The following is a 12,509-nucleotide window of genomic DNA, read 5'->3' as shown; positions in this document are numbered from 1 at the left end:
TAGTTACAGTAGCATTTCGAGAAACCTTCATGTACCTGGACTTTTTTTGGAGAGTTGGGGGAATCCAATTTGTTTACCTGAAAAATTTCTTTGAAGAATGTCTTTCCTCTTCTTCTGATAGTTACAAGTTAGGAGCGCAGGGGAAACTACATCCTCACCCAGAGGAGAGGAGTATGTTTGGGACACAACAAAGGATCCGAGTAGTAAACGCAGGGAGTGTTTGGGGTTTTATTCAGCCGGGGCTGACCGTGTGTGTCGCCGCCACGCACTGCTGCCTGTGCGAACGCATGGCTGAGCTGCCGCCTGGCTCCCTACTCCAAACACCGTACGCCACCCAACTCCTCTTGTAACGCCATTGCGCGTGGCATGGTGTTGGGTTCTACGTGTGTGGCACGGGAGTCGGGGAATCGGGGGAGAACAAGAATTTCCTCCGTTTCCCGCGGAGTCTTCCTCGGGCGGGGGCCAGGCGGCCAAAGGCAGCGCGCCCTGGAGGTGCCCGGGGGCTCTCCTTCTCCAGGGCATTACGCACGGGCGGCCCGGCGCAGCCAGGCGCGGAGGTGCCCAGGGTGGGAGAGTGGTGGCCTGGTGGGAGAGTGGTGGCCGGGTGGGAGCTGCCTTAACTTTGATCCGGCCGCGGCCGACGGGGAAACCGCCGCCGCCCCGCCCGAGCCGGGTGCCGCCGCGCTCTGCTCTTCGCCGCGCGTCTCCGCGGCTGCCTCTTTAATCAGGAACACAGAAGGGGCGGGCCCTGAGCCGGCGCGTAATCGGATAGCTCTGCCGCGGCTCTGACATCCACCCGCTGCTCGGCCTGAAAAGGCAGGGGGGAGACGGAGGGGAAGCAGAGAACGCGAGCGAGGCAGCAGCCCGCAGCCCGCCCCCAGCACATCCTCAGACGCGCAGACACTCGGCAAGGCGCTAGGCGAGGTGGAGGTGAGGGCGGGCGCGAGCGAACTCGGAGAGGGGCTCGCTCGCTCCCAGGCGATCCCAGCCGGCGCCGCTGCCGCCGCAGCAGCAGCCGCCGCCGCCGCAGCAGCCGCCGCCGCCGCAGCAGCTTCCTTCCTCAGACTCCCCTCTTGAGGCTGGCCAAGCGGGTGTAGCCTTTGGGGGAGGCTCCCGCTAGAGGAACCCGGTGAGGGCAAGAGCTGGGCGGCCGCCTCCCGCTCGGGCCGTCGGGTGGTCTGTGCCTCCACCAGCGTGTCGGTCCCGAGTGCCGGGGGATGTGTGTCAGTTTACGCCTCTGAGATCACACAGCTGCCTGGGGGCCGTGTGATGCCCAAGGCAAGTCTTGGCTTTTATTTTTATTATATTTTCCTTTTTTTTTTTACGCTTGGCTTACGGAAAATACTCGTGATGTTGTAGGATAAAGGAAATGATACTTTGAGGAACTGGAGAGGGCATAGATGCGTTGTTTTTAAGAGAGGAAACCCGTCCTCTCTTCCCGGCTTGCTCCCTCTTTGCTGATTTGAAGAGCTACCCTCCTCCTGGTGAGGTGGGGATCCAGCAAGGATAAAGGTGAAGACGGGCCGCCAGGACCCAGGAGGGAAACACTGACCAGTAGAAACCTTTGCAGAGGACACTGTAAGGAAGAACATAAGAGAGAGAAAAATACAAAGACTTGTAATTAAACAAGAAATCTACAAAAACAGCTCTGGAGAAAGCTTCCTTCTCCAAAATGGATATGTTTCCTCTCACCTGGATTTTCTTAGCTCTCTACTTTTCAGGACATGAAGTGAGAGGCCAACCAGGTAAGCCCCTGAAAGTTGTTGTTTTTTGTTTTTTCTATTCATTTCAATATGCCTTTACCTTTAAAAGCAACTGCTAATGCAGGGGGCCACACGCAATGGCAAAGAAGGAAGATCTCTCAATACTGAATAATTTAGAGAGAGATCCCAGCCGGCCCTCCCTACACCACCACCGCCGCTAAAACCCAACTTTTCTCTCCTGCTAGGAGTGTGTGAGTGTGTGTGTGTGTTTTGAAACATAGACAGAATTTGGCGGTGTTCAGATGTCACATATGGACTGAATCAAAGGTTTAAAAATACTACAAAGCTTTTGCATTACAGTTTTGGGGAATTTTTTCCCCCTGTCTTGAAGCAGAACACATCTCCCTTGAGTTTCTTCAACCTAGCCAGTGAAATATAAATCATTTGCGTTCCCTCCCCTTAGCCACATTGAGCAATGTTAACTGAAGGGCTTGGGAACTGCAAGAGTCTAGTTTGGGTTTTCCAGTGCTGTAGCTTGTTTGCAGAACGTGTGGATGGGTCTCAGGATCACTGGGCTGAGGCTGATGGAGCAAGTGGTCTTGTGGCTGAGCTCGGGGCTTGGGGCTGGGCGCTTCTGGCAACCGAGGCGTTTGGTCATTCAGCTCTCTTTCCTGCTGTATTTTCTGGGGAAGAAAATCATGTGTTCTTTTAAAAATTATTATTAGATAACACAAAGTATGTTGCCCTCAAAGGTCTCTCATTCTTGTGAAGTGGTCAGAAACTTTTGAGTGGAATTTGTTCTCAACCACTGCCAAAAAGGGTGCGTGGACAGACTGCAGAGATAAGTACTGCAAGGCCCAGAACAGTGTGGGGCCAGTACTTGTGAGCTAGGGGCACACTCTCGGAGAAGGGCTGGTTCCAGGGAATCCAGTGGGGCATGTTCTTGCTTCCGCATACCACTCTCCCGGGTGAGCCTCTCTCCCCTCTGACAACAGTGTCGCAGTCTGACAAAACTCTTAAAAGCTGCTACAGGTGATTGAGAGTGGGGAAACCATGCCGGGAGGAAATGGGGAAAAGAAAGAGAGGAGAAAAAGCCTTCCTGAAGTGCCCTTACCCGCAGGCACTTCGAAGTCTGCCACTGCAGCGATAGCACTAACCCCTTGCAGCCTCCCGGGCCCTCCCCCATCACAGCGGGCTAGTGGGAGCCCGCTGTGGGGGCCCGGGACTCTGATTCTCACTCCCCAGCACTGGCACGCACCCCACTCGAAGCTTGGGTGATTATTTGAGGGGGAGAAAGATTCGCGAATGCCCTTGTTATCCAAATCCACACGTTTGCTGCGTCTTCTCGGCCATAACTGGTCTTCAAAGCAGTTGAAAATCGTATCAAAGAGATGGGTGCAGGTCCCACTTGGGGAGATTTCCTGTGGCTCCCCATTCCCTGTTGCCTTAATTCTAAGTTCCCAGCTTGAAGCGAAATTAAATTACCTCCCACAGACCTGAAAGCTGCATAAATTATGTATGTTTGTGTGATTCGCTGTGTGTATATATGTGTGTGTGTGTGTGTGCGTGTGTGTGCCCGCGCGCGCGCGCGCGCGGTGAGGATGCCCACGGTACATTATGTATTCAGGCACGGACTCTGGTAGGCCCCGGCGCGCGAGCGCGGGCGCGCGCGCGCACACACACACACAACTTCAGGTTCCGTGTGCTCTGAGGGGCGGGAGGGGTAGTAAAGCCTCGGGGGCCATCTCCTACCCCAGATGTTCTGACATCTGTCCCCGAGCACTGCGCGGAGTGTGTACGTGTGTGTGCGACGTCCGCTCAAACCCACTCCCGCTCTGCCACCTGCCTTCCGCGCTCTCTGCAGAGCCCCCTCCCACCGCAGCCCCGGGCCGCGCTGCGTCACTTCTAGAGAAGCCCAGAGGCGCGGAGCACAGGGCTGGTCGCCCTCTGTGAGGCCTCAGGCAGCCTCGGACCCAGGGTGGGACCTCCTGATGGGACGCGGAGCTGGGACCCGCCCGGGGTGGGTATTCTCACCCGAAAAGGCGATCGCAAGCCGCGGGCCGTTCCGGCTTTTCGTCGGAGCAGCGGACTGGCACCGGGGGAGCCGGCAGCGGGTGGCAAAGGGCGAGGCCCAGCTAGACCTCTGACTCACCCGGTGCGCGCCGGCCGGGAGGGGGCCGTGCTGGGGAGCAAGTGAGCAAATAACCTCGTGGCCAAGGCGGGCAGCCTCTTGCACTGGCGGGCGGCTGGGAGGCCCAGTGGGCGTCGCGCACCAGGCTCCCCCGTCCTTGCCACACCGACCGCCTTGCCAGCTCGCAGCGCCGCCGCCCGCCTGTCTCCCTCCCGCCCCGGCTCGGGGGCTCGGGGACTTGGGACCGCTCGGAGGGCCCTGCCCGGAGCACCCCCTCCTGCCTCGCGCACTCCACTTTGCGCTGCATTACCCCTGCTGCCCCCAGAGAGCCGGCTTTGAGGGGCTGGGGGCCCGAGCGCTGGACGAGCTGGGTGGCGGGAAGACTGGGTGGGATTCGGAGCGGAGGTTGGAGGCGCAAAGGAGGCAGCTTGAGCCGCGGGAATGAGAGCAACTTGCGCGGCCTCTAGTAGCGCTGCGCGCCGGGCGCCCGCGGGTGCGCGCGAACAGGTGAAGCGCACGCGGCGCGCGGGCATTCCACGTGGTGGGGACGTGGTGGCCCCCCAGCCTCCCCCCTACCCCGCGCTGTCTCTAACGCCGCATCGATTTGTTTGGGCTACGCAGCAGAAACAGAGTCGAGCGATCCATAAACATTCTATTAGGCAAAAATATTCCCAGCGAAAGCAAAACCGAAGCTCAAGCCTGGGCTAAGTGGGCCGCCTCCAGCTCCTGCAGCCTTGTCCCCTCCCCCTCCTGACTAAGGACACCTCCAGGGAGAAGCTTGCGGCATTTCCTTAACGCTGCCCATTGCCAGAAAGTTAAGTCGCCGCTGCGGTTCTCCGCCTGGGAGAAACCTCTGCAGTCGCCGGCGAGTTCTGCCTCCCCTCCCCCACCATCTCGCTCTTTGCTTTTCCGCTAGGGAAAAAGAAGTATTCACGGCCAGTGCTTCATTTTCACTGATTGATTTCTCTTTAATATCAACAGAAGTTAATGGAGGCGGGGCGAGCTGTGATTAAACGGCTGCCTCCAGCCTTCGCCTCGGGCTAGCGCACCTCCGTTTTTCCCACCAGGTCCCCGGCGGCTGGATGGGGGGGCATCCACAAAGCTAATGTCCAGGGGCTGGCGGGGGTGGTGGGGTGGCATGAACCGCTCGCCCCTCCGGGAACCTCTGCGGTATGGGGGTGGGAATCAGCTTTCCGGGCCAAGCTTAGGGGATCTGGCTCAACCGTGTCACCGCTTCTGCGGCTCCGGTTGAATTTCTCTGGAATGGGAGGAGATCGGCGCTCTGGTTTACTGGCGTGTGCTCACCACTCGCCTCCCTCCCACCACCTCCCTTCCTTTCGGTTTCAGACGGAGAGGAGAGCCCCCTGGCGCTAGCCATTCCCCGGTCAGAGCCTGGCCGCGAAACTCCCCTTTGCTGGACTTAATCTCGTGGTCAGCGGGGGGACGGGCTTTTGCTCAGGAAATCATCAGGCCCTGACAATGGGTTTCTTCAGATAGTGGCAACTCCCAGCCCTAACGTTTCCGCACCTCCGGGACACACTGCTTGGGGCCAAAAGAGCCCGGACCCTGTAACCAAAAACCGCCCCTCCCTTACCCGCCCCCCCGCCCGCCCCTTGCCTGGAGAGCTTTGATCTGTGCTTGAGTTTAACACCATTGCCACGGACACTGGCAAACGCAGTCAATTCAACCTTCCGTCTGGACTGGATGATCAGATAAGAGGTGTAAATTAGCTGTGGGAGACAGGTCTGGTTCAAACAAATGCTGAAAGAGAAGCAACGGCAGTCTAGGCTCCGGATAGGAGTTTGAAGAGGGTTCCCTTTTTAGCCTGTCTCCACGAATGGCGGGATGGCTGTGGGCAGGCATAAAAATTTGCCAGCAGATCTATAAACTCCTGGATTCGGCACAGACAGCCTGCTCTAGGCTCTGGGGACTGGTCCCGTGCCCGCATTCAGTAGGTACGCGGTCAACTTTATCCCATAAGCAGCCACTGGAGGTAGTGAAACTAGCGCCAGTTGCCAACAGAGCACACAGTGCAAAACAGTGGAAAGAGAAGAGCTCCCCATGAGGGCTCCAGGGCAAGCTCCTTCTTGTCCAAGTTGTGCCTGGTAGAATTGTGTATGCCCAGGCAGCACCGCAGGTCTGGACTTTTCATGTCATGCCGTGGAGCCCTCAGATTAAGCCACAGAGCACCCAACTGGCAAAATGAAATGTTGGAAGGCTGCAGTGACTGAGAACCCCAGGCTATCCAGACAGGACTCCTGCTGTCTACTAAATGGCTCTCATCTCCTGCTGTTGAATGTATAGTTCATATGCTGCACCCCAAAGGTCAGTTCCTATCTTCACAGTGTAGTCGAGTCTAGGGGTCGAAATGCCAGTTCATATGCAATGAGGCATGAAAGCAAATAACAGCTGGGGAGAGGCCCCCGGGGATCAGTGGGGAGAGACACCATAGACTGGATGGTCCTGAGGACCCTGTCTGGTGTTTTTCATTTGACTCAACTGCTTATTGAAGGAGCTGACTTTGGGTGACCCAAGTGTGAGACAGTTCTGCGTTGACACAATTCAGAGCCAGGTTCATCGGTAAAGAGTTTTCAGAATATATTCCCCAAAGTCCAGTTTGGGAAGACTTTAGGAGCAGAAGCATAATATCTTTTTAATTTCTTGCACTGATGAGAAAAGACTTGAAAAGTGACATCTGGGTATTAGTTTGTAGTATCATTAACATATTTGAGGTATTTTATCATGTGACCATCATTTGCCACTGGATAAGCTGTGAGGCACCCTCTTTGAGTGTCAGATTTGTGTTTGATCCCTGGAAGTTAGTCTTTGTATGGTTCCTTCCAGGTAAGGCATTCACTTTTTTTTTTTATAATTAACCCATTCGTGGTATTGCGGAAGTTTGTCCTAGAGAGCCTACAGCCTTTTCCAAAGCTTTATCTGCTTCGATGAGAAATGGCTGAAGGCTTAATGGTCTCATTACCTAACAGGATTCAGTGGGGTTGGATTCCAGGACACAGTGGCCTTGTAGCATGGCTGGCCCTCCAGGAGAAAGCATCTTCTAAAGGTTTAGGAAGCTGTCAAGTTTAGATAAGGCTGAGCTCTGATCCTAGGGGACCTTGGTTGTATTAATAAGGAGAAATTAATTTTTAACCACTGGGAACATTGCCAAATTATGTGACCTTTGGCAGACCAGCTGTGCGGTAAAAATAAATCCCCCATCTTTGAAAACGCTGCTCCTCTCAAGTAGAACAATACCAACGTGGCATTTAGGATGGGGAAGAATGGGGTTGAGGAGACAGGAGAGAAATGGCAGCTGCGGAGGAAAAAACCCTCTGATGTTGTGACACATAGTTTCAGACTTGAGCCATCTAGTCACACCCCTACCACACCCTCCCCCCAGACACACACCCTGGTTTCCAGGACCCAGGAAAGAGGGCCAGGATGACAAGCGCCTGAGGTGCAGGGAGTGGAAACTGTTAAGTGCTTGCAGCTCACTCACACCCCAGCCTCAGACACATCTCTCATTGTTCACACACAGATTCCTGGCACAGGGGAGAAAAAGGAGTTTTCAAACAGGCAGAACATTTTTCTTGCCCTAAATGCCACTAAATAAGTTTGTCACTGAAATGTTTTGGGGAGACCTTCATCGGACTTCCCAGCTTCTGAAGCATCAGAGCCAGACCACCTGGATTAAAATCCAGCTCAGCCACTTGACAGCTCGGTGATCCAGAATCCTTAATCTCTCTGTACTTCAGTGTCTTCATCTGTAAAATGTATTTGATAATAATAGCTGATTTCTAGGGCTGTTGGGCTATGTCAGATTACATAGAGTACTGTTTAATACATGTTAAGCTGTCTATGCAGAAGTCATTTAATCTTCAAAACAGCTTCAGTGGGGTTAGCAGTATCTGGTGATCATAGAAAGATAGAAAGGACACTAACACCCATGTGGTAAGTGGATGTTACTTTTATGAGTTTTTTTTTTTAATAAATAGATAATTTACGCATTCTCAGCTCTTACCCCACTAAACCTTTGTCTGGTTTTATAAGCGTCAGATGATCTCTCGGCACACTGTTCTTCAGAGACGGATGTTCTCTGCTGGGTTCTCATCTTAGATTTATGTCTGTTCTTTGCATTTTTTTTTTCTCACCTGGGTTTTCTACTTTCAGTGTTCTCACCTCTACTGATTTTTTAAATCTCTCTCTTTCCCTTCCCTCCTCTTCCATTCTTCATCCCTGAAAAGGTGCTCAGCAGGGAGTGCTGCGTGGAAGGGGCTCCCTGAATGTGTAATAACTTCTACTCTGGCATTAAGGCCCCTCACCAGCTGAACTCAAAAAAGTCATCATAAAGACAAAATAGCTTTTACCCAGCAAGATTCTTGATAATCCCATTTCCCTCTGGGTCTTCATAAAGGAGTCATGATCTAATCCAGAAAGAAAAGGGAGGAGGCTGGGAATAACAAAAGGAAGGCGTGCAGTGGGTAGGGCTGCTGGCCAGCTGAATGCACACAGCCAGTGATACCCTGCTCACCGCCTCTCGAGATCCCGTGATAGCCAGGGATCCGGGTTCTGGCCAATCTTTCAGCGAAGAAGATAAAGGGAATTGCAAATTACTGGACCAAGCGGCAATAATAATTGTTTTGATAAAGGGGAAAAATAAAACAGATGTGCCTAAAAGGCATATTGGGGGCCAGGGAGGGGAAGGGAGCCGGGGAGGGATGGGTAGAGAACTAAACTGACACCCAGCAAGAGTCTAGTGAGGAAGCAGTAGTTTGAATCTTCTTGGCACTACTGAAAACAAATATCTAGAGCTTGCCTTTGGGAGGGTAGGGGATGGAGTGAGGGGGCAAGAAAACCCTCAGATAAATTAATTTTACCATCATTAGAATTAAAATGTAATCTCTTTTGAATTTCATCATTATTATCTGAGGTTATTGTGTCCTATGAGATATAGTTCACACTAGCTCTACTCTGTGACTAGGTATTATCCCAGGCAAGTCCTCTAAACTCTCGGTTCACCAATTAAAAAACATTTGCATTTACTAGGAGCTGTGGGTCGGGAAGGAAGGGGAGTAGCTGGATAAGCAGAACAATTTGTGACGAGGCTTTCTTAGAATTTGTGATACCTACGGATACTTTTGGTGTTACGCCAGTCAGTTATTAATTCATCAAGCCTCACTGAGTCTGACTTTTGGGAAAGACTCTGGATTTGATGCTGTGTGGTTTGCCAAAGATGAACAGGTGGTCCAGCAGCATGGATAAGGCTCTCTCACACCTTAGAAGATGCTGAAGAGCTTCAACCTCAGAGGTTGGGAAAGGTCACTCGTGGTGTGGGGAGATCAGGGAGGGCAGAGGTGCCGTGGGAGCCTGGATTGAGAGGATAGACGATTTAGAGCTGGGAAAGGCATACCAGGGGAAGGGGAACTGGGAGCAGAGAAGGGAACACTTCTTGTCTGGGGAATACTCAGAAACTGCAGATAAGACGGTGTGGAGGTAAATAATTGCAAATCAGGTTGGATATAGTAGCTTGTGCCAAATGCAAGGCCCAAATTGCTGGGCCAGGGGGGTTGGATTTCATTTACTAACCAATGGGGAGCCATGAAAGTTTCAACAGAAGCCTTTAGTTAATCAAAATAAATGAAAAAAATTATATTACCTTTTGGAGAGGCCCTAAAATTATTCTTCTTCTATTTCCTTCCCCAAATGTCTGTTGAAAGGGTCAGGAATTGTAATCCCAGATCTCTCATGATTGGCATCAAAATTGCATTTGCAATGAGGGCTGGGAAAGAGTGGACATAAATATAAACTAATGATATTATATTGGCTGCCCTATTGGAATTGTGTTTGCTTATGATATAAGATGACAAATAACGAGGTTACCACAGGTGGCATGATTTGAGGTCAGGGAAGGTAATCGCCTCAAACTACATTTTAACGATTAAATGAAGGTTCATTTTTCGCATCCAGACTGAGGGGAGGAGACTTCCCAAAGGCCCTATTTCCAGACCCAACTTCCAGTTCTCTCCTTGGTGAATTCATCGGAAGTGTTTCAGAAGAGGAAGTTTGCCTCATTCCTCACTTCTTTTTCCATGCTCATCTGCTGGCTTCCTGTCCCCCTCTCTGATTCCCTCCATCCTGCCCTCCCGGACGCTTCTTTTATTCAGATTTTGAACCTTATCATTGCAGAAGTTCATAGGGATTTGCATTTGCTGCGCCTTCAGGAGTGGATCGCTCACTGCCACCCAGCCCCATAAATTGAATAGATTGCATCCCTTCCCAGTTGCCTTAGGAAGTGGTCAAACAGCCGCATTCCTGGGCTGATGGATTGGCTCATTTCTTCCCAGCTTAAGCCAAGATACAGATTTTATGAGACTGTCTTGTGACAGGCTGAAGTCGCTTTGAATAAAACAAAATCCAGCCTCAGCCCACAGAAATCACTCTTTAAAAGCAGCTTATCCAAGGTTAGTGAGCAAAATTTGGTTCAAACCCTGAGCACAGGACTTAGATGATTTGAGTGAGAGATTGGAAGAAACTCTTTTTTTCTGTCTTTCTTTTCATGCATCACTGTTGTTGAGATGCTCACACACAGAACTGTGTATCCCTAATATTTATAAATATACAGCCACAGCCTCAGTTAAGAAAAGAAACCCACGTAGGTAGAGCTAATGTGATTGAAAGAGACATTTGAACTCTCCATAATGCAGGACAGATACTTTCATCTGAAGAACCCTGGAGTTTTGTTTCAGGCTTACTAAGCAAATGAAACAGAAATTAACACCTTGCATAAATATCTTATTGTCTAGGAAGGTAGAGAATCTTTTAAATTTCGGGTTCATCTATGGGTTACAGGATTTTTGCCCCCTCCTCATTATACAGGCTTTGAACTTTAGAACTGCAGCTGACCTTTAGAACTACTCCCCTCCGTTTATAGATGAGAAGACAAAGGCTCAGAGTTGTTTACTAACTTACCCAAGGTCACACAGCTTGCCAGTGGGGAGACCATACTTGAATAGCAAGGCTTCTTATTAGTTAAGTGGCAAGACTTCTCTTTTGAAATCATAGAAAGAGCTTCTTCTTTTCCTTGCTACCAATAATTAAATAAAAACAATGCTGTGGAAATAAGAACAGGATGGGATTGTGTTGTGAACAAAGGATAAATTATAAAGTAAATAAAGCGTATTATTTTGGGGGGAAATGAGACTGCTTTTCTCCACCAAGTGCCCTCAGGTATATGTATGAAATTGATGTCTTCTAATCCTTCTACTCTTTCTCTTTTATATGGCATTTTAAAGTAACAAGGGAACTGAGATTTAGTGGGTTTCAAACCCACTTCCAGGAAGTCCTGATGTTCTTACAGAGAAGCCCCATCAGAGAGGAGGGGAGGGACTTCATGGCGGGGATACTGCACTGATTCTGGTCACCCTTCGTCCCCACACCCAAGAAGAGCTCCACTTTTAGCTGCTTTGCCCATTGGAGTTCTGGATAGAGTTCTGATCAAGGAAAACACAAACACTTCTAAAAATAACTTTGAAAACTACACACTTAATTCAATCCTCTCAATGAATTACAGTTTAGGAAGCTGAGACACAGGAAGGTCACAGGGAGTTGAGAGTCCACGTGCTGCATCCCCTCTTCTTGCTAATGTCAGCCCCCCTCCCCTCCTAGTAATCTGGTCCCCTTACCCCAGACCCACCTTTGACATCACCTGACTCTCCAGTCCCCTATCCAGCCAGCCTAAGTTTCCTGTTTTTGCCAAGGACTTTTACTTTCAGTTCAGCTAAAATGAGTGATCTGATTCTTCTACTGTGGGACAGTCCACAGCCTGTTGCCTGGTGTCACCTGGTGTCTCTGGCCATGGCGAAGTAAGCCATTGTAATCTGTTTATTTTCAAGTCCTGGCCATCCAGTGTTTCTTTAAAACAACTCCAGCTGAATTTCCTTAGGAGGCAGACCAGATTTTTAAAGAAGATCTGTTACTCCTTCTTAATAACTACTTCCCAAATATCATATATTACGAAGGAACCAGTGCTTCGTCTTAAATTGGGTTCTGTGGGCGGGTGAGTTCTTTCTGAAACTGGCCTTAGAATTGTAAGTGGATGGGTCCTGAATCCCTTTACCTGATCCCGGGCCAGGTTACCCCTAGGCAGCATCAGATGGTGCGTAGCTCACCAGCAAACAAGGGCATGTGAGAAATACAAACAAAAAAAGAGAAGATAGGAAGGTCAGAAATAATCTGACCTTTTATATGTCAAATTAAAACACCTAAGTAGTCATTATGGGGGAAAAATCAAACCTTTGTGACTTTAGAACTTAGCATCCCCTTGATTTCAAATTATGTCTAGAGGTGTCACTTGAATCCTTTCATCCGTGGGCCTCTTTATCTGACCTGACCTGGCCCATCCCTTACGTTTCCTTCCCAGATGTAGGAGAAAACCCGCTCTGAACCGTCCAGGCCTGGGTTTGCCTACTTCTCTTTGGGAAGTGAATTTGCCCCAGGTGAAAGGCTTTCACAAAATAGAGAAAGAAGTCAGTCCCTTGTCAACTTGCCAAACAGGCTCAGTAGCTAAAAATTCAACAGGGTCAGCTTCCCTTCTGTGCGTGGAGATTGGCCTAAAGGCGTTTGCCCTTGAGTTCAGCCCCCTTTTGGCTGGGCTGGACTCCTCTGAAACACGATAG

The 12,509-nt window shown here is 50.6% G+C and overlaps 1 protein-coding gene and 1 long non-coding RNA gene across 10 annotated transcripts in view; one reads left to right on the top strand and one right to left on the bottom strand.

The window, feature by feature from the left end:
* The first annotated feature begins 800 nt into the window (after positions 1–800).
* Positions 801–12,509, top strand: part of NRP2 (neuropilin 2) — a 115,664-nt gene continuing 103,955 nt past the window's right edge. For 5 of the 9 annotated variants that reach the window (XM_019939069.3, XM_019939068.3, XM_019939071.3 and 2 more), the window contains exon 1: positions 801–1,745. In XM_019939069.3, the coding sequence (XP_019794628.1) occupies positions 1,673–1,745 (73 nt within the window). In that variant the 5' untranslated portion in view covers positions 801–1,672. The remainder of the gene's footprint in view (positions 1,746–12,509) is intronic. The other 4 variants (XM_073807364.1, XM_033859861.2, XM_033859862.2 and 1 more) reach the window with 1 other exon arrangement.
* On the bottom strand, positions 1,291–4,339 carry LOC109550554 (uncharacterized). The gene is made up of 2 exons (XR_002177088.3): positions 3,738–4,339; positions 1,291–2,386 (listed from the first exon to the last, which is right to left on the bottom strand). It is a non-coding gene; the product is annotated as an uncharacterized lncRNA (long non-coding RNA).

The sequence above is a fragment of the Tursiops truncatus genome, chromosome 7 (genome assembly GCF_011762595.2).
Source record: "Tursiops truncatus isolate mTurTru1 chromosome 7, mTurTru1.mat.Y, whole genome shotgun sequence".
NCBI lineage: Eukaryota > Metazoa > Chordata > Mammalia > Artiodactyla > Delphinidae > Tursiops > Tursiops truncatus.
Note: the sequence above shows the minus strand (reverse complement) of the source record. Positions and strands in the feature narration are given on the sequence as shown.